Here is a 26,552-nt window from a genome sequence, read left to right as displayed (position 1 = left end):
TTCTTTTATTCCATTTGACCGGCCAAAATGAAGATCACATCCAGGAATTCAAAGTTGTTTCTGCATGTTTAAAACTTTCCCCTTCGCTTCTTAAGGGGGACCCTTCTCTGATTTGATCGGGACTCGACTCTGGCTCCGTAACTCTCTGTCTCTCCGTCTCCCGTCCATCTCTTCAATCTCACTAAAACTAGCAAACTATATTGAGAATTCATTTTCTGCTATGACGTTATGTATGGCTTCAAAACGTGCCACACACACGTGGAAACTCACGTCGCCTAAACATGCGTGGTTCGCACATGTCCAAACCATTTCTGCAGACAAAAAATTCTTATTAACCTATTTTTCGACCTAACTTATTTTTCAATATGTTTTTAATTTGCTATTGTTCGTTATTTTCTCTGACCTTATTTCAGTACAGTTTTCATAAAAAGAATTGAATAGTTGAAATTCCTTTTACAACAATATATCAAACTATTTTATGTGAAACTGAACAATGCGAATTCGTTTCTGAATCTATTTCCGAACAAAGCTTACAAAGTTCGAATCTCGGTCTATCTAATGTTTTTCTTACTTACAAGAAAAGGGATCGTATTTTTCTTGTAACACAACCTGTTGTCCCAATATATGTTCTAATACTGTTATTATCTGTTACATCACATCTATATATTACATTAAAACGAGGCATTTACCTTCTAATGGCCATTCGTTAATATTCCTTTAATTGCAAAGTGAATTCCCTTCAATGTTTTGATTATTAAATAATCCTCGTACATTTGGTTCTTTGTTTATTTTTGCATTATTATAACTTATAATAGTTTTAACTAAGTTAGTCGTCGTCGAAAAATATAATTTAACATTGTTCCGGTTTATAATTTTACTTAGACCATTTCCAGTAAGGAAATTTTTATCGATAATTTGAAAAAAATATTTTGGTAAATGTAAGGAGGATTAAAAAAAACAATTTCTTTCATGGTATTAGTGTTGCTAATTTGGGATTTATTGATATTGTCTATAACTTTATTATTAATATTTTTCCTATTTTTATAATTGGATTTGCCCATTGCTATATTGTATGAAATAAAATGTGACGGTTTTGATATTTTATCTTCCTCGAATGCTTTATTTACATTGTTAATATATTTTATTTCGCCTTTATATTCAGATCTTCGTTGTAATATTCTTATTAAAAATATCCTCATTTTGGGATAATTTGGAAATTCTTTTTGATATACTGGGTATAATCGCTTTTTTCATTGATATTGGATGGTTCGATTTATAATCAATATAGTATAAAGTTTGATTAGGTTTACGTTTTGTTAATTAGATTCAGGGTGACTTCTAGCAAATTAACTACTTTATGATTTTTATCTATAGTTATCGGTAAGTCTTTAAAGAAATTATATATCCTTTGACTAATCCTTTCCAAATTTCTATTTCCAGAGTTAATGAAAAATAGTGCACCATCTCTATACAAACCTCCTTTTATATTTGGTTCTTTTTACCCCCAACTCTTTCAGAATATAAAGGCCAACCAGATCAGTTACCTATGCAGAGTCTGGGGACCCCCATCGTAACATCAAAGTTAGATTCTTTATTTTTCCTAGTCCAATATTTGTTATTATACTTAATTAAAGTTCTTCTGGCTAATTTAACTATGCCAATTTCCAAATTAGTAATGTTAGTTACAGATTTCGCAAATTCTAATGCCAAATCTAACAATTTATGAGAAACAGATGGGTAATATGAGTCAATGTCAAACATTATAAAGTCACTGTTATAACATTTAGGCAATGTATCAAACCAATACAAAACTTCTTCTGATGAAGACTATATATTATGAGATACTCTAGATTTAATCATTGGCTATATTCTATCTCTCTCTCTCTGTGCCTCTGTCTCTGTCTCTCTCTCTCTATCTATATATAGAGAGAGAGAGAGAAAGAGAGAGAGAGAATATTGACAATGATTAAATCTAAAGTATATATATATATATATATATATATATATATATATATCGAATCCTTTTATTAATGTTGCCTATACGTGAAATACAAGGAAAGAATAGTCTTATTGTGGGAGTAATTTCAAGGTCATGTTTGTGGTGCTTCAAAATAAATGTCATGCAATTTGGAGTGCAGACTTCAATATTGTTCTTGGAACAAATCATAAGGGCACGATGTGTTAGGGTCCAAATTAGATTTATCTTACGTTCTTTAGGGCAAAATGAATCCCAACGAGTGTACAAACCTGTAAATGTTGGTTTACGGTATATAGATGTATGGTAACTAGATGGCGTTTTTGTTACCAATACATCAAGGAAATGGCTGAATTGCACTCTCCCTCATAAGTGTACTTTAACGCTGGATTTATTCTATTGAGTAAGGAGAAAAGGGTGTTTGCTTCCGTTTGGTTATTAAATTAACAGAATGTGTCGTCAACATATCGGAAGTACACTAATAATTTTTTATGGTGATAGTAAGCGCTCTTCATAGAACCCCACAAAAATATTCGTCATGGTCGGTCCAAGTACTGAGCCCATGGCCACACCATCTTTTTGCCGATACATAATATTGTTGAAACTAAATTCCACAGATGTCGTGGCAAATTTCATAAGTTTTTCCCCTCTTTTGGAGAGAAGTTAAAGGAATATATATATTTATGTATATTTTAATCATGAATCATAAAAGTCTTTCCTTCCAAATTGCAATATTTAAATTTTGTATCCGTAAAAACATTATGATATATATATATATATATATATATATATATATATATATATTCACCCCAAATTGGTGTAGAGGGCTATTATTCGGTACATAAATTGAAGGGATACTCTTTAGGAAGGTGCGCAGCAAGATATCTGTTCACATTACACTTGAACTTCTGCATGTCAGTACAGTTGGAGAAGCAGGAACCCGGAAGGGAATACCAAAGTCTAACTGTTCTGGGGAAAAAACTATTGGAGTAGAAGGCTGTCTTACATCTAGGGATCACTACTGTGTAGAGGGGGGACTTTGCTGCTTGTCGAGTTTGTGGGGGTATTTACGTGCAATGACTTGTGGCTCGTGAGAGCATCTACTATTAAAATATTTGTAAAATAGACAGAGAGATGCAAGATTTTGTCACTGGGACAGAGGTTGAAGCCTTGTTGACAGATGCACGAGCCCAAATCTGACAACAATGTTTCATACATTGTAAGAGGTACAGGATACTTTCAGACCTAAATAACTTTCTAGCAGGGTAGAGAGAGCTCACCTTCTTCGAAGCAGCCTTGGCAATGCTCTCGATGTATCTGTTCCAAATGTTACCTGTGAACGATAAGCTGAGGAGTTTTAACGAAGTGTGCCAGCCTCCCGTTCTCAGGTCAGCAACTGACCTCTATCATCAACCGGGAGAGCTTCACAAAGTTCTCTGCATCTCTATGTTGATATCTGCTGTAAAGCTTATTTCTTTCTCGAAAATCAGCCTCAATCTGCTTCTAACCATCTGGGCGCTTGTTTAAATATTCAGGGACGGGGTGGGTATGGCAATTTGGCAGACCAACCAAAATCCAACACGCCAAGAGGGGAATCGCCCAGCCATTTTGCGTGTATGCAATTCATCAAACCGTCCGCAGTTCTGAAAATCTGAAACCAAAAATGAAACCCTTTTCACACGACCTCAAAGGGTCCAAACCTGTCATTCAGAAAGCCATTGTCTGAACAGGTGTTCTTCAAGACAGCATAGGTCTGGCTTCATTTTTGCATTATTCTGACATTTCCGGTCCCTTCGTTTTCAAACAATAAAATTTATTTTTTCAAGTCTCTTTTGATAGGTCACCCGCCGCTGTCCGGGATTTAATTAACATTCAACAGACAGTTTCAGTATATTTACTAGCCTTCCTCAGGGTTTAGGGGGTGGTCTCAACCTTCCCAATGGGGAACAACATCGCTACCTCAAGACGGTGACTTTCTGGTAATGTATATTTAGCCATTGCTATTGTTGGTTGAGAAGGTTTCTATCTTACTACGTAATCTTACTTATAAAACTTTTAACTTTTCATAAAATTTTCAGCTTTTTAGTTAATTTTTAGTTAATTTTTAGTTACTTTTTATCTTAAAAAGTGATTTCCTACTTTTAGCATCCTTTCATTGTAAAAGTACAGGTGTTACTTATCACAATTGTTTATAATTTATATTTAAAAGCTGTTTACAATAATTCGAATTTTCTGGTCTGTCACGTTTAAACTTAAAATAAAGTTCGTTGGTCTGTCACGCCTCAATTTGAAACAGAGTTTGGACAATCAGTCATGCTTAAGTTTGAAATAACATTAAGGATCCTTTTTGGTGCTAATTTATGGCGTTTATGACAGCTTGAACCTTTTGAAGTCAACTAAAAAGCAGTCTTGCATGCGAAAATGCGAAATCATTTTATCGTTAAGGTAATTTTTTTTTTTAAATTTCGATCAAAAATGCATATCTAAAAGAATGATGAAGAGGAGCAAATCGTTCAAGACGGACTCATTTTTTATGCAAGAACGCAAGGAAAAAAAGAAAATTCATTTGAAAGTCACCCAGCAACTTGAGTGAATGAAATATTCTGCATTGTGATGGCTTAATCTTCAATTCAATAATTTATAAAGTTTAATTATTCACGCAGCCAATCACGCACGATATCTCATTAAAAAAAAATTAACATATGGTTGATATAAATCAAGAACCCTTTTTATTAATGCGTCATCAGTTACACAAGTGAAACGTTACTCACAATTACGTTGAAATTTTTCTACAGAAAGAGCGTTGCTAGTCTGTCTATGTGTAACGTAATTATTACATGTCAACACTCAGGACCAACATGTTGTATGCGAACAGTCGCAAAGAAACAAAGACAAAGAAAGAACAGTTTCAGTTAAAGTAAAAGACATTTATTTACAGGTACTTCCAGAATAACGCCTTTTCTCTTGTTCTAACGTTTTCCAGTAGTCCAATTTGCCTTACAAGACTTTGCCGTGTCGAACACGTGGTACTCTGTCTTTGTTCAGCCATGTTTAGGACGCGTATTTCCTGACACTCCTTGGCCACTTGTACACCACGTCTGTTTTTATTTCTCTTGGCACGCGGTTTTCTTTTTTTATATCATGTTTATTTTCTTCTTCCTTGCTTCAACGTCAATTGCCACAGGGCTCGGTCATTTGCACACGTTGGCTTTCGTACAGCTGCCGCTGCTGTCAAACGCGCGTCCGCGTTCTGTTACATGTGTTTAATAGTTCATTACATAGTTTTGTCGAAGGTAAGCAAAGTTTAGCCTGGTCAATTCCAGATAGGTGACTATTTGGGAATATTAGACGCTGCATGTAGAAGGACATCGACACCTCACTGCAAGAAATGCAAAATACCTAACACGTCATCTCCCCGGATCGAGATATACATATGACTGGGGACTTCTTGTAAATTAGATATCACCATGAAAAAGAGGATGAATCCCACTTAAAGATTAGTGTTAATGAGTTTTCTGTTGAATAGTGAATAATATTATGAGAGAATGCAAAATACTTGAAGCATAAAAAATTGTATGAGTTATGAATGCGGTTTATGAATGAGTATTTAACATTGTATTTGTAGAGAGATATGTTGTTGTCTGAAGGGAAGCAGTTCTGTGTTAATGTGCTCCACGGATGTGAAGTGTTTGGGAAGAAACTCAGTACATGTAAATTCCACCACACGCTAGACGCACGGAGTAAACAAGGAAGTTATATACAGTTGTAATAGATGGATACGTTCTTGCTATGCGTGTCTTACAAGAAGAATTCGAACCTGGAACAGACAGGTTGAAAGCACTTGACCAGCGTCCCCTCCCTATAGTCAATTATAAATATATAAGTGACAGTGATATTATTAGTGTATTATTATTTACTCACTATAATTTTTCACCCAGCTCGCTATCCGTGATTGCTCACTGAGGATAGCTGATGGTGTACTCTGGAGTCTGAGTGACAGCAAATCTCTTCAGATTTCCAATTTCTTTGTGTTCCATATTTCTTTCGGTTTTCTAGCAAGTTCCATTTTTATACTTTTTATACTTCGTTATTTTTTGCCTCTCTAAGCCTCACTCTGTGGTCTGCTGAGATGTTGAATTATTTATCCATGTTGCAGAGAATTTTGCGATTTTTTTTCAATACTGTCTCTAGCTTGTGTTTTCACCGTTTATCTAAATGTTTAAATTATAAATATATATATATATATATATATATATATATATATATATATATATATAAATTCATAATTCCAAATAGACTGGCTTTTCAGCACAGTCATATCTGCTTCTGTATTTCATTTGTATGTGATGTATCGTTTGACTTCTTTGCCCATAATCTATACTTACTGCTTTATTGGATTTTGTCGATCTTAGCTTTGATTTAGTTCGTTTTAATTGCATTGTTTTATGTCGTTGTCGGTAACCATTTCAGTTTTCTCTCTTCAGACGACTTTTTCATAACCATGCAAAGGTATTTTTCTTAGGTTAATTTTATAAATCGTCAATGTAGCTATTTTTACCACATTTTATAAATCGTAGATATTTTTACCACATTTTTTAAATCGTAGCTATTTTTACCACATTTTATAAATCGTAGATATTTTTACCACATTTTTTAAATCGTAGATATTTTTGCCACATTTTTTAAATCGTAGATATTTTTGCCACATTTTTTAAATCGTAGATATTTTTGCCACATTTTTTAAATCGTAGATATTTTTGCCACATTTTTTAAATCGTAGATATTTTTGCCACATTTTTTAAATCGTAGATATTTTTGCCACATTTTGCCACTAATTTTTTCATTTAATGATTTTTATATTTCTTTTGCAGCAATGATTAATCGTTATGTGTTTTGTATTTTTTCAATTCTGTTTTATGTCATCCGCAAACCATTCTAACTATTCTCAGTTCTTTTTTTCCCATTTTTTCCGTTTTACACAGAGTCTGTCAATTAATATGCACTCATATCAACTTGTGGTGTTCCCTGGAGTCTGAGTGACAAGTCTGCCCAGATTTCCCAGTACTCTTCACCTCTTTTGATAACCTTTGCAGATGAATTTGCGTTATCGCAACGAACACGTACCATTGATTTTTCATTAGCTATGATCATTGGTCTTCACTGTAATTTGGGTGGCAATAAGCCTCCTCAAGGTTCCAGTCTTCTTTGTACTCATCCAGATGGCTAGTGTTTTCTCTCCTCGATCTTTGCATCCTCTTTGCCCCCGCCTAACTTTTTTTGGTATGGCGCCAATTGAAAAAAAATAGGAAAGGGGGCGGGAGGCAGGAGTGCATTATTATTATTATTATTATTATTATTATTATTATTATTATTATTATTATTATTATTATTATTACTATTATTATTATTATTATTTTTATTGTTGTTGCTGTAATTGCAGTTGTTATTGTTGTTGCTGTAGCTGTGCAGCCAAATAATAATCAAGACACACACACAAAATGTGTATTAGCAAAAGTATGCTGCAAAATTACACGTCATAATTCTGGGGCCATAACTGCCACGAATCGCTACATCGATACTTAGATGTAATTATATTTTAATTTCTGGGAAAGTTCATCAGTCTTGAAATGGGTGGATTAGCTTATTAGTTATTATTATGTGTACTCACTAGGAGTTTTCACACAAATCGTCATGTATTATTCTATGGAGTCTGGATTACAAGTCTCGCCAGATCACCATTACTCTTCACCTTGCAAATCAATTTGTGTTATTGTAATAGTTAGTTCCCTTTAATTTCGCGGGCAATGGCCATTGTTCTTCACAGGAATTTGGGTGGCAATAATAACCCGTAAGGTACCAGTTTCCTTTGCACTCATCCAATAGAGGTCTGGTTAGTGCTTTCGCCCCCCCCCGTTTTTATCATTGTTGATCATTCGACTATTTGGTGTGATGCCAGCCGACGGTGGCCCTATTTTCTCTGAGGAGTGAGTGGCAAGTCAACCATCAATTTAACAATTTCAGTTTTCTTGATTGCATTTTTGCTTCTTTATTTATTTATTTATTTTTACTTCTGTTGCGTTTTCTATAAAACCGATTAGCGTTTGTCACTCATATTGATTAAATTCCACATTCACGAGTTTTCTTTAAGATATCACTTGTTTTCATTATTATTATTATTATTATTATTATTATTATTATTATTATTATTATTATTATTATTATTATTATCTTTTACAGCTGGTGAATAACATGTTGAAGAATTTAGAAAAGGCAAAGGACGCTCTTTCACAAGAAGCTGATTCCCTTCCGGATTCGGCAAAAACATTCTTGGACAATTTTGTTCGCGATTTGGACGAGCTGAAAGGTACGTAAATCCTTCAATAATAAACCACACCCGTTCGTTGCAAATGATTTTTATATTTAATTTTGTTCATCGATATTCTTAACAGCTTTACAAAAGAGATCAGAAGGAAAAGGGGATCCCCAAAAAATGGAGGCATATAATTTTTTACAAAAAAATGACCACCACATATTTTCCTCCTTTGCATAAAACTAAAATTAAAGTAAATATAAACAACAATACGATCTCTTCTTGCGCTTCGCAGTTGTGTGCCATAATCTTAAGCTTGAAAGATGTACAGATGGACAGAGTCTCTTATCGAGATGTTTGGACGCGTCAAACTTTTCTGATTAACGTTGAAATTTTCCCAGCAAACCCGACGTTATGTAAATTAAATTTTTTTTTTACACAGGCATCACCACATTATCAAGGCCAAGAAGCCACTCAAGGATAAGGGTTAAAGAGTGTACAGTATAAATTGGCCATATAGTAATCATTAGTAATGAAAATTTGTTAAATTTGATAACTTATATGGAACGGCTCATCAAGAACTTATTTACGTTAGACTTGAAGACAACCATATTGTAGTCAGCTGGAAAGCAGGAAAACGAAAGACAATTCCACAGGCGTGCAGTTCTAAGAAAGAAGCTTTGTTCATGGAATCTACGTTTAGGTTTAGGCACAGATAAAGAGTGGGGGGGAATTATTGATAGTGTTTTCAGCAAGACGAGTGTTTCTTGTGAAAGTTTGGCGAGGGGGGACCATAGATTGAAGCTCGAACACTTTCCATGAAAATAACGATACATCAGAGACAAACTCGCAACATCTCTTCTGCGAGATAGAGGTTGCAGGGAAGAGAAAGGGACATCTCCGACGAGGTTACGAAGTCTATTTTGAACTCTATCAAGGCAGGGCAAGCCCTTTCTAACAGCTCCTGCCCAGATGTGGCAACAGTATTCCATCCTTGGACGTACCTGGCTCTTATATAGATAGAGAATAGCATCAGCAGTGAGATATCTACCGGATCGATTGAAGGATCTCACCATTTTTCCAGCGGTCTTGGTAACAGATTTAATCGGAAATAATTACTACATACATTTGAATTGATGCGTGTGTAACACTTACGACAACATATACAATTTAATAACATGCATGTAATATTTGCAACAGAAATGGGAAATAAAAGTTCTCTGGGGTTGTAACATCGGACTAATCGAATGAACATACCTGCTCGGTCGAAAAACTGCAAAGAAGATTCATTCCAATGAATCAGCAAATCTCAGGTTGTCTTTCCCGTAACTTTCTTACCGATTTTTCCTATGGCAAACTGCAACGGTGGTCCTAGACTAACGCATTCTGATCCCCTCTACTGAGAGCCATCACCGTCGATGGAACGTCGTTCTTCCTCTCTTGGCTCCGACTGTGACTGCTCTCCCCTCTCTTTCTCTCATTCCCGATCTCTCACTGATCAAATCATAGGTGTCTTTTTCAAACTTTACCTAAACTCCACATCACTTTAAGTGACCTCTACGTAATGCAATGTCAGACTATAGAAATCAACCTATTTTTAAAATATTGTTTGTGTTCTAACATTTTTTTCTATTAAAACATTTTAACATAAATAATTTTCTCATTAAAAATTTATTTTGCTATTATTACATACCATTTTTACAAATTTTACACCAATCATAACAATTGTCGACTAACCATGGCAGAGGAATTTGAATATTGTTTAAAGAATCTGAAAGATAAAAGTTATAAATTAATCATGGTGATATATTTCAGTAATAACAGTATACAGAAATAACAATGGTTTTTAATCCCTCTTCTACAAATTTTCCAGTGACCTGAGATATACTCGCTCATATATTTCAAGAGTAGGTACTCGCGAAAAGCTGATGGCAAATATACCTCATCAATATTTTTCATACTTATCCGGCGTTGCCAGGGAGTAATTTAATTTAATTTTACACAGAATTTTTTCCAAGTTTAAATACTCCAAAATGTTTTTCAAATTTCGAAATGCATTATGATGGGTTTAATTTCATAATTACATTATTTTTAATTAGGAGTTTTAATGTTTGTTTAATTTTTGCTATTATATTTTTAGTTTCGATAAATATTATATCTTTAGTTTCGATAAATATTATATTTTTAATTTCGATAAATTATATTTTTAGTTTCGATAAATTATATTTTTAATTTTGATAAATTATATTTTTAATTTCGATAAAAATGATATATTTTATTTCGATAACAATTATATTTTTAATTTCGATAAATTATATTTTTAATTTCGATAAAAATTATACAATTTATTTCGATAAAAATTATAATTTTAATTTCGATAAAAATTATAATTTTAATTTCGATAAAAATCATATTTTTAATTTCGATAAATTATATTTTTAATTTCGATAAAAATTATATTAACTGAAAAAAGCTCTATATCATTATCAATATTCATGTTAGAAATTACAACAAAAAACTCTTTATAACGAAGAAGCAAGAAACATATACAGACGCATAAGTCGATTTAATTTAGGCTATTCCGAAGTTGTTTACCTATAATAAAGATAAGCACGGTAGTATCACGCAGATAAAATATCCAGCGATATTCAGGTTGAAACTGAGACCATTGCTTCAATTTATACGCATTAAACGCATAATTTTTTCGATGTAACAACGTGTTCAAAATAAGGATATTTTTGTAGTAATTAAAATCTATAGGGTGATCATCCCCCACCTAATAACACACCTGGATGCTTCAAATAAATTCACAAATTGTTCTATAATCCAAACATATTTCATATAATTAAACTTCTATCGATGCCTGAATTCTTTACCAATCTTCAGTAATGAATCTCCCAAAGTGTTTGTTTTATCACCAATTTGTAATACGAGGCAATACTTTGTCTCATCAGTAGAAAATGTGATCCTGAATGCGCTTTTTATTCAACAAAAACATGGCAATTTCTAATTTTTATTTCAACAACAATCAAAACAATCCGAAAATTATTCCCGAACTGAAACGTTCTAGTATCATTGGCAATGTTGCCATTGTATTCACATGTGATTTTTATTGAACGACGATAAAACAAAGACATTCATAACTAAAAGTTGGTGGACAAGTCAGGCATGGATATGAAGACGAATAGAAGACCATGATACACAACAGCGATGGAGCGGCGGTTTTGGAGAGGAGTGTCATGGTCTCACAATAGCACTCTACTGATCTACGCATTGTGATGTATGTTAACTAATTATGACATAAAAAACCTTAAAGTAAAAGTTAAATTTGACATATAATGATATATGTAGTTGGTAAGTCATAGACACTGCTTGTTTTTGTTGGTTTTTGGGTCAAAGTAAGGTTTGTTCTCCTAATGTTAGGAATTCACTTTTAAGTCAGACAGGAAATACGCTGCATTATTTTATTTTTGTTGCAGAGTTTTGGAGCAAACATTAAGCATGGCTACATCATTTCCTAGGCATTATTCTTAAACAATCCAAATGTGTTGTTGCTATATTTGCAGGCTATGTTCATTGCGATCAAACACTGAACGGATCAGTGAATTTGTGAAATGTGCTTGGCTTGTGAAATGTGCTTGGCTTTGTGAAATGTGCTTGGCTTGTGAAATGTGCTAGTAATGCTGGCCTATCACGATAACGTACATTGTTTGCAAACTGTGTGTTGAACATCTTTCGCACATGTCGAGCATATCATTAAACGGTGATAAAACAAAGATTATTGGAAATTTTGACTGAAACTTGGTGGACAAGTCACATTAATATTCGAGTCGATGTCTCCGTTAAGTCTCGAAAGACAAAGGATAGCTCCTGTAAGGGACAGCTGCACGTGTAATTGTGTGGCAAGAGTTACGCAGTCACCAACCACACTCCTCCTGAATCGGCACTGTTTGAGTCCAGTGGCAAGGAGAAGTCTAGGACAACTAGAAACAATGCCGAGATAAGCGAAGAGCACATACAGCACCTGGAAGTCCCAAATGGTCACCCATCTGGTACTGGTCAGGTTCATCATTGCTTAACTTCAGTGATCTGACAGGAACCGGTGTGTCAAACGTAATTCTGCCGTATATAATGTATATAATGTTTATATGTACCAAATATGGATGGATTGCAGAATAGATTCTGTAATTTGTAAATGATTCCATAGGTGGCATTTGTTTTGGGTCGACCTATAATAAGACAATATTCGAGTTGTGTCATCTTTTACATCATATTAGCGAAACCGGAAGAATGTCTTTGAAATCGCATCCCTCTAAATTGAATACACACGTAAGAATATATGAATCGGCGTGGCACGATTCTGTGTTTATTTCTTAAATCGTTTACCCACATGAAGAACCACGTGATACTTGTAAGCACCCATAGAGGAATTCGTCCCTAGAGTCGAATACATTTGAATTAGGCACGCTCGAGTCGCAGTATACACGACATAAACGTCACCAACACCACAACAACGATCACCACCAATGACAACAACAGCAACAATAACAACAAACAGCACCTTAAACAACACCACCTTAAGCAGCAGCAACAACAACAACAACAACTGTGCTAATTAGCTTAAAAAATCGAAAGCCAAATCCACCAGAAAGTTTTGTTTTACCCAATTTATCAATAAATTGTCATTTTTAACATTACTGTATTATACTTGATGTGTGTGGGTCTAACTCGGAATTGTTGGGGATCAATTATGATATTACACTTTAATCTCTTTGTGCTATTTTCATTATCAACATAATTTCTCTTCAAATATTGAAAAAGCGGAGGAGGAAAACGGCATTACCGGGATCAAGTATGTCCTTCGTTTTACTCAGAATTGTGTAAGAGCAAAAACGTAAGAAATCAATATTACATCTAAAAGAGATAATTCCAGTAAATGAATTACATTTTTCAATATTACATCTAAAAGATAAAACTCCAGTAAACGAATTGCATTTTTGCAGCATATTAAGACAAGTGCGTGGAGAATACAGAGAGGGTTAAAGAAAAGAAAAGAAATTTGAGGAAGAAGGAAAGGAAGAAAGACGGTTAGAAAGAGATCTAGAGAAATAGAAGTTTTAATATAAAGATGTTACACACATTTATAGCCCTGTACAACGCCAGGTATCCCTGCTAGTTAATGAATAAATCTAAACGCGTGATAAAATGGCGAATATAAAATAGTACTAAACTGTGCATCTAATTTGCCAAATAATTTTTATTTTCACTTGTTCGCATGGTTTGTGAGAATAAATTATGCTGATAATTTGCCAAAATGTCATTCCAGCCTTGGGCCTTTGTTTAGTAAACTTTCGTTGAAAAATTCTGTATAAGAGAACAGCAAAAAAAAAAAATTATTTAAAAATATTTTCAAAATAAACTATTTTGAAAAATTACTGCTTCTTTTTCCAACTCTATTTCAAGCCAAAACAAAATGTATTGTCACTTGGACGCATTTGACTATGAGGAATGTAGCAGCAAGGTGTTTGTTCACATTACATTTAAATTTCTGCAGGGAAGCAGAAAACAGGGAGGAAATTTATACGTCTAGAAGTTCATCTAGAAACCTCAGTAGTCAAGGAATGCGTTTTTGCCGCTTGTCGGGTCAGCCAGGAGTATGCACGTTGTGGAGGCACAAATGCTATGAGTTCATAAGAGCACATTCTATTATTCAATATTTTAGAAAAAAATGTAAAGATAAGAACACCCGAGAGACTTTTAACTTTTCAGTTCAAGTGACATCTACAACCGAAGATTATGTCTGGTTTAAGAGGTTAGCATTTATCCCTCTAGGTCATTTGAAAAGTATTGAAGTTGATAACTGAAAAAGTGACTCTACAGGGGACTATGTTGAGGAGTTGAGGCGCAGAGATCTGTTCGCTTAATGTTTAAACTTCTGAATGTTAGTACGGTCAGGAAAGCAGGAAAGAAAGACGGAATTCTGAAGTCTAAAGTCTTGAGAGACAAAACTATAAGAGGAGAAAGCCCTATCTCATTTAAGGATCTTTAGGTTGGATTTTCTAGTTTTTTTGAGTTGGAAGGAAACATAAGTGTTATGAGTTAATCAGAGAACATTCCATTACTAACATTTAAAAAAAAAAAACAAAGAAAAACGTCACAGTGAAATCTACAACCGAAGGTTCTTTTTGCTTCCAAAGGTTCACATTTATGCATCTGCGGCATTCGAAAGTGTTGAAGTTAATCGCCCTAAAGAAGACCCAGCACACGCACATATGACTTGCTATCCTGGCTATAAATCACGTAATTTGTCCCATGAATGCCTTTTTTCAGAAAGAGCTGGGAGAAGAAAAAAAATAAAATAAACAAGCAAAAAAAAAAAAAAAGACAAAAAAACAAACAAAAAAAAAAAAAGAAAAAACAAACAAGAAAAAAAAACAAGCAAAAAAAAAAAAGAAAAAACAGTGCCGAGTAAAGATCAAAAGTCGTGGCAAAATATCGACACCTAATCTTGCTGCATGCGAACAACGACTTTCAATGTTAAAATATCACACGTCAACGATATAACATTTTAATTATTACTAAAATATCGCATTCTGCAATAAAAAAATAATCGAAAATATAACGACGACTTCGACATTTGGTTGGAAACAAATAGAAATTAAATTATTTTTTGTCAGTATCATTAATTAATTTGTTAATGTATTTAATTAATCTAATACGAAAAAACATGAAACAGTGCCTTTCGGCCATCTTGATTTTCTATCATGCTAAAAAATGAAATCGCATCAGTCGAAGTAAATGGCTGAGAAAATGATGGGATTATGTGGAATGAATAACAAACTGAATATTTTTTCAATTTTTGCTTTATTACAGAATATAACAAAGAAAATCTCTACTGGGAACATCACTTCGATCTTATCAGCGAAGTTCTTGCTTACCAAGTAAGTAGTACCATATATCTTGTTTTCTCTTCCTCTTATATATATATATATTATAGTCCTGGTCGAAATCATAAGACCACTTAAGAAAGTAAGCGTTTACGCATATTATCGAATTTTTAATCAAACAAATGGTTGAAACCATTGCCAAAAGGGAAAATATGATGGGGAAAAAATGAAATCTGCTTCATTCGAAACCTTAACCCTGATCTAATAATTATTAAAAAAAACCCCAAACATTTACACCTGGTCAAAATGATAAGACCACTGATAATTTATCTAACAAAAGGCAATTATAAATTACTAAAAAGGGTCTTAGTATTTAGTATAGCCTCCATTATTACGAATTACTTCAAAAATTCTCTTAGGTATGCTTGCTACTAAGTTTTTTATCAGTTGCGAAGGAATTTTATCCCATGTATTGAAAATTGAATCAGAAAGTCCCCTTATCGAATCATACTGGGTTCCATCCTTGAACACTTCTTTTGCCATCCATCCCCAAAGATTTTCAATGGGATTGAGGTCCGGAGAACATGCAGGATGATCTAAGAATTCTATATTATTTGAAGAAAAGTATTCTCGTGCTTGTCGAGAAGTGTGTATCGCAGCGTTCTCTTGCTGGAAAATCCAATTTCTTCCACACAGACATGGACCTTCAATCCTGATAGAAGCATTTTCAAACATTGAAATGTACTTCAATGATGTTTGCTGGCCTTTCACTACTTGCAACTTTAGGGTCCCAGCAGACGAGAAAGCACCCCAGATTATTAAAGACCCTCCTCCACTATGCCGAGTTGAAAAAGTCTCTTTGGGTAAATTTTTATCATGCCAATAGTGTTGAAATCCATCTGGACCATCTAAATAAAACCTTTTCTCATCGGAGAAAATTGCATTTTCCTACTTCTCTTCACCTCAAGTCTGGTATTTGGTGGCATATTTAAGTCGGTTAGTTTGGTGCTGTTCAAGAAGACGTGGTTTCTGCAGTCGCTTTAAATGATTGAAACCCTTCATTTTCAGATGCCTTCTGATGGTTTTAGGACTACATTCTGCTGCTGTTTGGCTTTTCAATCGACTTGAGCTCATACAGGAGATTTTTTAAAAACTTCTTCTAATATGGCGATACAGTGATGGCGTTATTTTTTTTTGGTTGACCTGGACTCTTTTTGTGCCCATATTGATCTGGACTTCTTTAAAAATTTGTGATGAACGTTTTGCTACGATTCACTTCGTTTGCAATGGATCTATTATTATTAAGCTCAAAGATCCTTCCTCTCTCAAACTCTTGCCATTTATAATTTAGTAAGATGTTTTTATCCACTAACAAGTTGCTTTTAGTAACATAGAAAGCTTTTCGTATTCATTTTTTCAAAACTAGCCGATTTTATTAAAGTGGTCTTATCATTTTGACCAGGTAAAAATGTGTGTTTTTTTAAAAAAATAATTATTAGATCAGGGTAAAGGTTTCGAATGAAGTAGATTTAATTTTTTCCACCATATTTTCCTTTTTGGCAATGGTTTCAATCATTTGTTTGATTAAAAATTCGATAATATGCGTAAACGCTTACTTTCTTAAGTGGTCTTATGATTTTGACCAGGACTATATATATATATATATATATATATATATATATATATATATATATATATATATATATATGAATGAATGACTACTTCATTTAATCACATAAATTAATATTCGAAAATATAATTTTATGCATAAATTTTCAGTATTTGCTTCAATATAAGCCTGACGAATTTTGACGAGAATGAAACACAAAATAATCTGTGTAGCTTCATTGCCATATATATTTTTATAACTTACTATATATATGTGTATAGCAGTAAGTTATGAAAATATATATGACAATTAAGCTACACACCAAGTATATATATATATATATATATATATATATATATATATATATATATATATATATATGTATATATGTATGTGTGTGTGTGTGTTGTATGTGTGTGTTGTTTTGGTAAAAAATGTTTTATCAATTATATTTTGTGCATACGAATCCTTTTTGTTTAGAAGCTCAATATATGTTACATATAACAATAGAGCATTTATAAAAGAAAAATTGTAATCGCTTTGGCTTCTTTACATTTCCATAGTCTAACTCTATAATATCAACATTCTTTATTAGATCTTTTGTTGGAAGGTCAAGGTCATGTGAGTGGATGAGCTTGCTCCAGTTCATCACAAGAATAGCACATTTAGTTTTGCCAAATTCCATCAATTATGTCATCACTAAACAATCTGTTCGTTAGAATATCAATCTGGTTCTCATTTCTTCTCAAAACTTTAAAATCATTCATGAATAGTAGATGTTTAACTGTTGGATGTCATTTCCAAGTTCCTCTCCTGCTTTGATATTCTGTGAAAGTGTCAACAAGATGAAGCTGATGACAAAAAAAAAAAGAGGGGAAGATTATTGCACTGGAAAATCACTCTCTTAATTTTCACTTTGTCTAATAAAACGTTTCCTGAAATTAAATTCCCAAATGAAGATGTTTGAATGTTAAGGGCAGCATTTTACGATTTACTGGTATAACAAAAGATTTATACCATCCAGACTTAGGGTTAGTGATGGGAGGGGAGAAACCACTTTTGAAAATTATTTTTCCAGGAATGAAATCTTACCCATTAGCAGTTAAATGACGAGCGGTTATTATCGGATAGTGTTTTTTTTCGTTTACAAATCACCAACAAATTTTATAATAGTTTTAATAATATTCTCAAAGTTGTGTGGGATGTAATTCAGAATTGGAAAGTTAAAATATTCTGAATTTAACTTTGAAAAGTGTAAAAATCTAGACATTAAGGGCAATTCTGAAAATGTTCAAGCATTTGGGTATCCATGAATGGGCAAAAGGCCAAAAGACTTTTTTCCAGCTCTGACAAGATTTGTAGATCTTTGTAATTTATTAGGATCATTTTGATTTTCGGAGCTTCGTGATATGTTTCGACAGCATTTCTCTTAATGTTGTAACCAATTGTTTTGGTCAAATGGTCATAAATACTTTCAGACAATATGCTAAAAGTTTACACATAACTGCGAGGCAAGAGATTTGTCTAAAATTTGTCCTTTTTTTTGTCTTATCTGTCATGATTAAGACTGAAGTGCATTTTTGTTAGTCACTCAGGAAAACAGCCTATCGTCAAACAATTATTATTGAGATACAGGATATAAGTATTTGGGAGTGCTGGAGGATGTAGGCATCATGAACAGAGAAATGAAGGAAAAGATCAGGAAGGAGTATCTTAGAAGAGTGAAACTAATTGCAAAGTCGAAACTGTATGATTGAAACCTAATGAAAGCAGTAAATGCATGGGCAGTCAGTGTTTTGAGATACAGTGTGGGAATTTTAGAATGGTTGGACAAGGATTTGCATGCCATGGATATCAAAAGAAGAAATGTTTTAGCAATGTTTGGTATATTTCACATTCGTAGTAGCGTAGCAAGGCTATATCAAAAGAGGAAAGATGGTGGGAGAGGTTGAAAAGTGTAAAAGATTGTGTTTGAACCGAGGAGATGTCGTTGAAAGAGCACGTGGTTAGAAGTGAGGAGTGGATGCTTAAGGGTGTGGCCAATGAAGTGGAGGTATGTGAGACAAGGCTGATTATGTGAAACGTATGGATAGAGAAAGAGCATACGAACTGGCTAGGAAGAAAATGAATGGAAGGTTCTTCCAGGATATAGCAGAAGCGGCTGAAGAAAGATCATGGCAATGGCTTAGAGCTGGGTATCTGACTAAGAGTACTGAATCTTTTATTTGTGCAGCACAAGAGCAGGCATTAGGAACACGATTGTTCTAAAAAGTGGTTCTAGGAGAGGAAGTTGCTGCAGAATGCCGGATTTGTGGTAAGACCTCAGAGTCAATTGCAGCAGGGTGTAGTGGACTGACAGAGAGAGAGAGAGAGAGAGAGAGAGAGAGAGAGAGAGAGAGAGAGAGTACCGCAAAAGACACGATCGCATGGGACTCCAGATATATTGGGAGGTGTGTAAGAGGGTTGAGGTGAAGTGTGCTGGAAAATGGTTTGAGGTGGTGCCTGATGAAGTGAGAACAAGTGAGGATGGCAAGGTAGAGGTATGGTGGAACAAAAGTGTCATAACGATCAAGCAATTGGAACATAATCGTCCGGATTTGGTCGTTATTGACAAGGTCTCAAAAAACTGGCAGATTGTAGACTTCTCAGTACCCTGGGACAGAAATGTGAGAGAGAAGGAGAACGAGAAATGGAGCAATTATGCTCCATTGGCCTTGAAGATAAGGCGTATAAACGGGGTTAAAACACAAATAATCCCGGTCGTAGTTGGTACACTAGGAGTAGTATTGTCTGAAAGGACAATTGAAAAAACTACAAACCCCCGATGTTTAAGGCAGCCTTCAAACCTCTGTTATTATAGGTACCACCAACATCCTTAGGAAAACCCTTGATCTTTGAAGCTCCTGGTTTGAAGCCGGGATTAAGGGAAATCCTCAGGAAATGAATCCCCTCTCTTTCCAGAGAGACGTTCATAAACGAAGTCATTATTATTATTATTATTATTATTATTATTATTATAATCATTATTATCATTATTATTATTAATATTATTATTTTTATTATTATCATAATAATTATTATCATTATCATTATTATTATCATTATTATTATCAATATTATTATTATACTTATTATTATTATCATTATTATCATTAATATTATTATTAATATTATTATCATTATTGTTATTATTATTGTCATTATTATTATCATTATTGTCATTATTATTATCGGTATTATTATTAGTAGTATTGTTATTATTATTATTGGTATTATCATTATTTTTATCATTGTTATTATTATTATTATTATTGTTATTATTATCATTATTGTTATTATTATTATTAGTAGTAGTATTGTTATTATTATTATTGGTATTATCATTATTTTTATTATTGTTATTATTATTAATATTATTATTATTGTTATTATTATTGTTATTATTATTGTCATTATTATTATCGTTATTGTTGTTATTATTATTAGTAGTAGAGTTATTATTATTATGATTGGTATTATCATTATTATTATTACTACTATTATTAGTACTACTACTATTATTATTACTATTATTATTATTATTATTATTATTATTATTTTGAAAAATTGAAATAGAAATGCTCTTGTCAATCTTATTAATTCATTAATAGTGGCTTTTTGTTATGTCTCAAGCGTTCCAATGAAAATGGGAATCACTTGGTCTTTTTACATTTTTTAATGATTTTTCCCTTTTGTTATCGAAAAGCTATGTCGATGATTGAGCAAGTCCTCTTTGTTTAGAAAAATTATGTCAGGTTTGAAGTGTTCAAGGGCCCTATCCGTTTGCATTATTATTGGTTCACAAGGAGCTTTCACACAGGTCATAAAAGATCTCTTCTTGAAAACAACGTGTATTGTTCCCTGGAAACTAGGTGACAACAAGTCTCCCCAGTTTACTAGTATTCTTTACCTCTTCTGATATCATTTGCAAATGAATTTGCATTATCGCAACAGCCGCTTACCATTGATTTCTCGCTAGTAGCGGCTATTGGTCTTCACTGGAATTTGGGTGGCAATAAGCCTCCCCTAGGTCCCAGTTCACTTCACACTTGTTTAGCCGAGGTCTGGTTAGTGCTCTCTCCTCGGGCTTTCCATCCTCGTTGACCCTTCTCGGCTATATGCCATCATTATTTTTTTTTTGGGGGGGGGCGGTTATCGGGTAATGGGAGGGAATAGGGGACGGGATAGCGAACTTATGGATATGCATTTTCAATATTCTTGATTCTATGTAACGCTTCTTCATATTATACCTTACCTTAAATAACTGTTTCATTTACGGAAGCAGAAAAAGTCAATTTTTCTAGTATTTTCTAACCTCACAGAAATCATTAAAAATATGGAAAGTAAATTCTATTACGAAATGTAGAACACACCGTGGAACTTCCACGAGGTTCTTTTAGTAGTAATAATAAAACAGTAATATATTGAATAGCTATATTAATGCACTCGACTTTCCAACTTAGGTCTCATTAGGGTCTGGACAGATCTGAATTGCATTTTTGTAGCAATTCTGCACATGTATGTATGCGAATATAAGTATGTATGCGTGTATATGTATATACGAATGTATTTACGTATGCATGTGTGTGTATGTATGCATTTATGTATGATATAGATGATATAAGATTCCAGCTTAGTTGAAAAGAATATTTGATCAGGATTCAAAATATGTATGTGTGTATGAAAACCTGTAACTTAGTTGGGGAGAAAAATCAGGGTTCACAATAACCCTAACCCTAACCCTAACCCTAACCCGACTCCAGCGGGTGACCGGAATTTGTGGGTATCTCACTGGTTCTAATGAAGGAGAATTTTATCACTTTTCTCGTCAATACTCGAGAGGGACAATCGTGTTAAACGTCACTCATCCATGGTGTCTCCAAATCTAAACGTATATATCTTTCTGGTCTCTGTAATTTATCACTCTGTCGAATCCAATAAATCTCCATTAAAATAAGCCCCAGCGTTCGTGTGATTGATTAGATTTGACTACTGGGTAGAATGCGCGCCTTCTAAACATAATGGGAAACCACTTGCGTTATTTTTTCTTTTTACCAGTAAATCGTAAAATGAGAAAAGCTTATTGAGCCAATGAAATAAAGTGTTTTTATATAAGAAGTGTCAATGTGAGGGCATAGAACCACAGAAAAAAATTTTCCGACAATTACACGTTATGTATAACGTTACCGACCTCTGGTGTTTCCGACAATTCATACTCTATTTCTAAAGTAACTAACAATTTGTACGTCGCCTCTAAATTTCTGACAATTCACATGCGTCCTCCAAAGTCAACGATGATTGACGCGCATCATTTAAAGTTTTCAACAATTCACCGGCGATCTCTAAAGTTACTGAAAATTCACAATTCTTGAATAAAATCGGCACATTTTTTTGACACACTCGTTTTATCATTTTCCTTCTTGTGTGTCTGTGTGTTCATTTTATTCGATATTTCATTTCAGTTAAGAAACTTTGTTGAAGTCATAATTTTTATGATTTGTTGTTTTCTGACTTATACATTTATCCTTTCCCATCACTACATGTCCAGTATTTATGCGCACACACACACACACACGCACGCACACACACGCACACGCACACACACATACAAACACAAACACACACACAAACACACACACAAACACACACAAACACACACACAAACACACACACAAACACACAAACACACACATACAAACACAAGCACACACACACAAACACACACACACGCAAACACACACACAAACACACACATACAAACACAAACACACACACACACAAACACACACACAAGCACACACATGCACACACAAACACACGCACAAACACACACACAAACACACACACACAAGCACACACAAACACACACACAAACAAACACACACAAAAACACACACATACACACACAAAAACACACACAGACACACACATACACACACACACACACACGTATAATATATATATATATATATATATATATATATATATATATATATATATATATATATATATATATATATGTAATTTTATATTTAATCTTTATTTCAGTTTGAATATGGCATCTGGGAAAAGCTGAATGACACCCTACATCGCGTTATTGGACACTTAAGCGGTAAATTTAGTGATTTGAAAGATTTCTTCCGTAAATCCATCAAAGCCGGAACTGAAAAATTACAACCTCATCTCATCAACATAAAAAACTTGGCGAAAGATGTAAGAAATTGTTTTCTTTTTTTTCCTTTTATTTTCTTTTGAATTTCATGTTTTGTGAATTCTGGCGGAATAAAACTTGACAGGTAATTGAAACAAACAAGCAACAAAAGAAATATGTTCACGAAGAAACTGTAGAGTCCAAAATGACAACGAGTAACAGAATGAACTCTGACGGCGTTAGAGTAAAAGCCCCTGACGGTTTTTACTTTTACCTTAAATAGTTTGGGGGAGATCACGAGGCACCGTCATGGAGCTAACACTTGATTTCATTAGGACTTTTCTCAGAATAGATGTTCCCTTTATGGCTGCAATCTGTATTTCATCACAGCCAATGACACCTATCACAATCGGTATAATGTCTCTCTCAGAGACCATGCATCTTTAAGTTATTCTTGAGGTCCTGATACCTGGTTATCTTTTCTCGTTCAGCTCTATTAAGGCCATAGTCATTTGGGACAGTGACATCAATAATGAGCGCAGTTTTTCAAGCTTGTTCTATGTCATAATGTCTGGCTTGGTTGTTTTATCTTTTATATATCTCCCCACCTATAAATCTTTGTCATAGAACACGGTCACCTTTCCATTTGATGTTATTGGTGGAGGTTTATGTTCCCATATGTTTGTCGATCTTTCGAGCTGCATCTCTCCACAGATCTTCCAATGAAGGTATTTACAGACTTTATTGTGTAAAGGCCATCTGCCAACAGGGTTTGGCATCCCGACATTAGATGGCTTGGGCTTTCAATCGCTGAGTGGCAAAACATATACTAGCCATTTGTTTGTAGGCCAGCCATTTTTTTAAAATCCATTTGTGAGTAAGCTCTGATCTTTCCCGGCTACAATGGGTCTTTCCTTATCAAATGGAAGTCTCCCACTCTTGAAGCATCCTTGTCTATGTACTTCTGGTTCAGCTCTTTAGAAACCTCCCTGATCGCTTATGTTTTTTCCATCCTTTTTTTTCTTGTTTCTATCTTCATTTCGGCGTATTTTTTTCTTTTTATTCTCAGTGTAGGATGCAGAATGTAAACTAAAGGGACCTGGTCCCGGTTAACAGGCTTGCACTCAAAATGCACTGACCTGTCTCGTGACCTCTTGCTGCATGCAGGTGTACGCATTGTCAGTGGGAGTTAATGGGTTTGATCTATATCACCAGTAAACTTTTCGACCCCTTTGCACTCAACTTGACACAAAAAAGCTGGGCTCAAACTAATACGGCGTTATCTTCTTGGCAGTACTTCGCAAACGAAGATTCTATTAAGGGGGTTTTCCACATCGACTGCAGGCACGCTTGTGGCTGACGAGCCCGATGTGGGACAAGCAGGTTCGGCCACAGCGGCTGCAGTCAACCAGGCTGTCGTGCTGTCTACCAGCCTGTCGCCTCTTTTAGGATCACCCGCACAGAGAATCTGCGGGAGAAGCGATGCGGGAGAAAGATTCAAGAAGCCTCAGAAGCCACACCTGACGTGACTTTGATACCGCGTTAACCGCGTTATTAACACACAACATGATTTATTATTATCTCTCAGCCATTCTTAAGTAATTTGTAATTGCATTTTTAGTATTGAATCTTCAACCCCCAGAAGAGTGTCACTTACAACTGAATTTTACGCGACGGGCCTTTGCGAAAATTTGGGAGTATAAAATAGAATTCTTCAAAATGTACATTAAATGCAATCAAATGTTTTGTTTTATTTTTATTGCAGGTTTTGGCCAACATTGGCGTAATAAGCAGGAACGCCGCTCAGCAAGCCATCGAGTTTTTCAAACCTTTCGCTAAGCAACTTGGAAGTTTGTACATACAACTCCGCGAGAAAATCCACGAAAGATTCCACAATTTGGCATATCCGGACAGTTATTAAATTTTATCAACTTATTAAAAAACTCTTCAGAAAAAAATACGTAGAAATAATAAAATATAATTCCAATACATTTCTCGTTATTGTCTATCTTTCTATCCTTTGAAATTTTTTTTTTTTTTCGAGATGAATAATAAATATTTCAAGAAAAAAATTAAACTTGCTTTTCTAAATCATATTATTTGAATTCTTCGAACTATTGTTCTCATCTTGAGTGTTATTTTCATAATATTTCGGTTGATGCATTTTTCCGAACATCTAATGATGTTTCGATGTCAGGAATCTTTCTGTCAGAATTCGGGAATCTGCACAGAATTACGAGTAGAAGCTTTTATTTAATCCACGAGGTTAGCATTTCTCGTTCTGTCAACCGTAACGGAGTAGAAATCTAAGTGATTCGTAATTGTATTTTTGAGTGTTGCCCGCACTGCAGATTGAACCTACAACCTCTAGAAAAGTGTAACTTTTACAATTGGATGAAGTACTTTGACCATTACGCTCCGGGTAATGCGTAACATTGCGATTGTCAAGGATGTTTTTATAACTTACAATTAAACATAATAAGTGTTTCTTTTTTAGGTACTTTCATATTAAACTGACTGTACCTAATGAGTGTGTCCTGGTATCGATAAATGTCATTTTAATTTTTCAAATAATCTGTAACTCACGTATGATATTATCAATATAAAAATGAAAATAAAAAAGGGAGATAATGATAATGAACAAAGAAAAACTCCTATTTTAAGCTTCAAGTTATACTCCTTAGCGGCATCTCATCTTTAAAATCACATTTAGTCTTCATTTATTGTTTTTTTTTGTTACAATATTTTACAATGTAATTATATGATATCTATTATGTTTTTTACATGGAGGTCACCACTTATTAAGGCCCGAAAGCCACTCGGGGATAAGGATTAATAAGACAACAGTGTAATTATAGTTAGGTGTGGCAATGGGGTAGAAATGGATTATTTGGCTTGTGGGCGGCTCAACAAAAACTTGTTTACATTGGACTTGAAGACGGCCATATTGTAGTTAACTGGAAAGCAGACCAGGGGAACAGAGTTCTCCAGTCAGGCATTTCTAGGAAAGAAGCTTTGCACACTGTTATCGCATCAGTTGGAAATCAATAAGAGCGGAAACCATATACGGCTTTAAATTATTTTAATCTGGTCAGAGGAATAATTGTCCGAAACGTCGTGAAACAACAACTATGAGGTTGAGTATAACAGTCCGCAATTTCTAAGAGTAGCACTGGGATTATTTATCTGTTGCTACATCAAGCACCGAAACTGCAAAGAAACATGATTGTTAACATAAGCAAAATATTTATACCCACACGAATGCATGTTCAGAATACGGCGCGTTAATTTCTGTTTTCTCTTTTCTGTCCCGTAGAATTTGTTGGATTATATAAAAAAATTTGTATTTTTATGGAAAACTTTTGTGAATTATTTGATTATTGTGCTTCCTGGATTCTATTTTGTTGTATAATACCAACATCTCCATTTATTTAATAGGCAACGTGGCGCACCTGTGACGTTAATTAGGTTATACAGTGCACCTATTTGTTATCAATACCAAAAATGTTAAAATCTTTTAAATGTATTGATTTTTTTTGGCGGTTATCCTGATTTTAATAGTTGTTGTTTCACCACATTTC

The 26,552-nt window shown here is 34.1% G+C and overlaps 1 protein-coding gene and 1 pseudogene across 1 annotated transcript in view; one reads left to right on the top strand and one right to left on the bottom strand.

Moving 5' to 3' along the window:
• The window catches only part of LOC145278355 (uncharacterized), a 56,880-nt gene extending 31,920 nt beyond the window's left edge, over positions 1-24,960 (top strand). The window contains exons 5-8 of the mRNA XM_080130646.1: positions 8,213-8,339; positions 15,159-15,226; positions 22,869-23,033; positions 24,737-24,960. Of these exons, the coding sequence (XP_079986772.1) occupies positions 8,213-8,339; positions 15,159-15,226; positions 22,869-23,033; positions 24,737-24,892 (516 nt within the window). The 3' untranslated portion in view covers positions 24,893-24,960. The remainder of the gene's footprint in view (positions 1-8,212; positions 8,340-15,158; positions 15,227-22,868; positions 23,034-24,736) is intronic.
• LOC145278402 (5S ribosomal RNA) lies at positions 12,298-12,415 on the bottom strand (annotated as a pseudogene).
• Positions 24,961-26,552: the final 1,592 nt, after the last annotated feature.

The sequence above is a fragment of the Euprymna scolopes genome, chromosome 6 (genome assembly GCF_053919585.1).
Source record: "Euprymna scolopes isolate OS-2025 chromosome 6, ASM5391958v1, whole genome shotgun sequence".
Classification (NCBI taxonomy): domain Eukaryota; kingdom Metazoa; phylum Mollusca; class Cephalopoda; order Sepiida; family Sepiolidae; genus Euprymna; species Euprymna scolopes.
The sequence above is the reverse complement of the archived record's forward strand: the minus strand, read 5'-3'. Positions and strand labels throughout refer to the sequence as shown.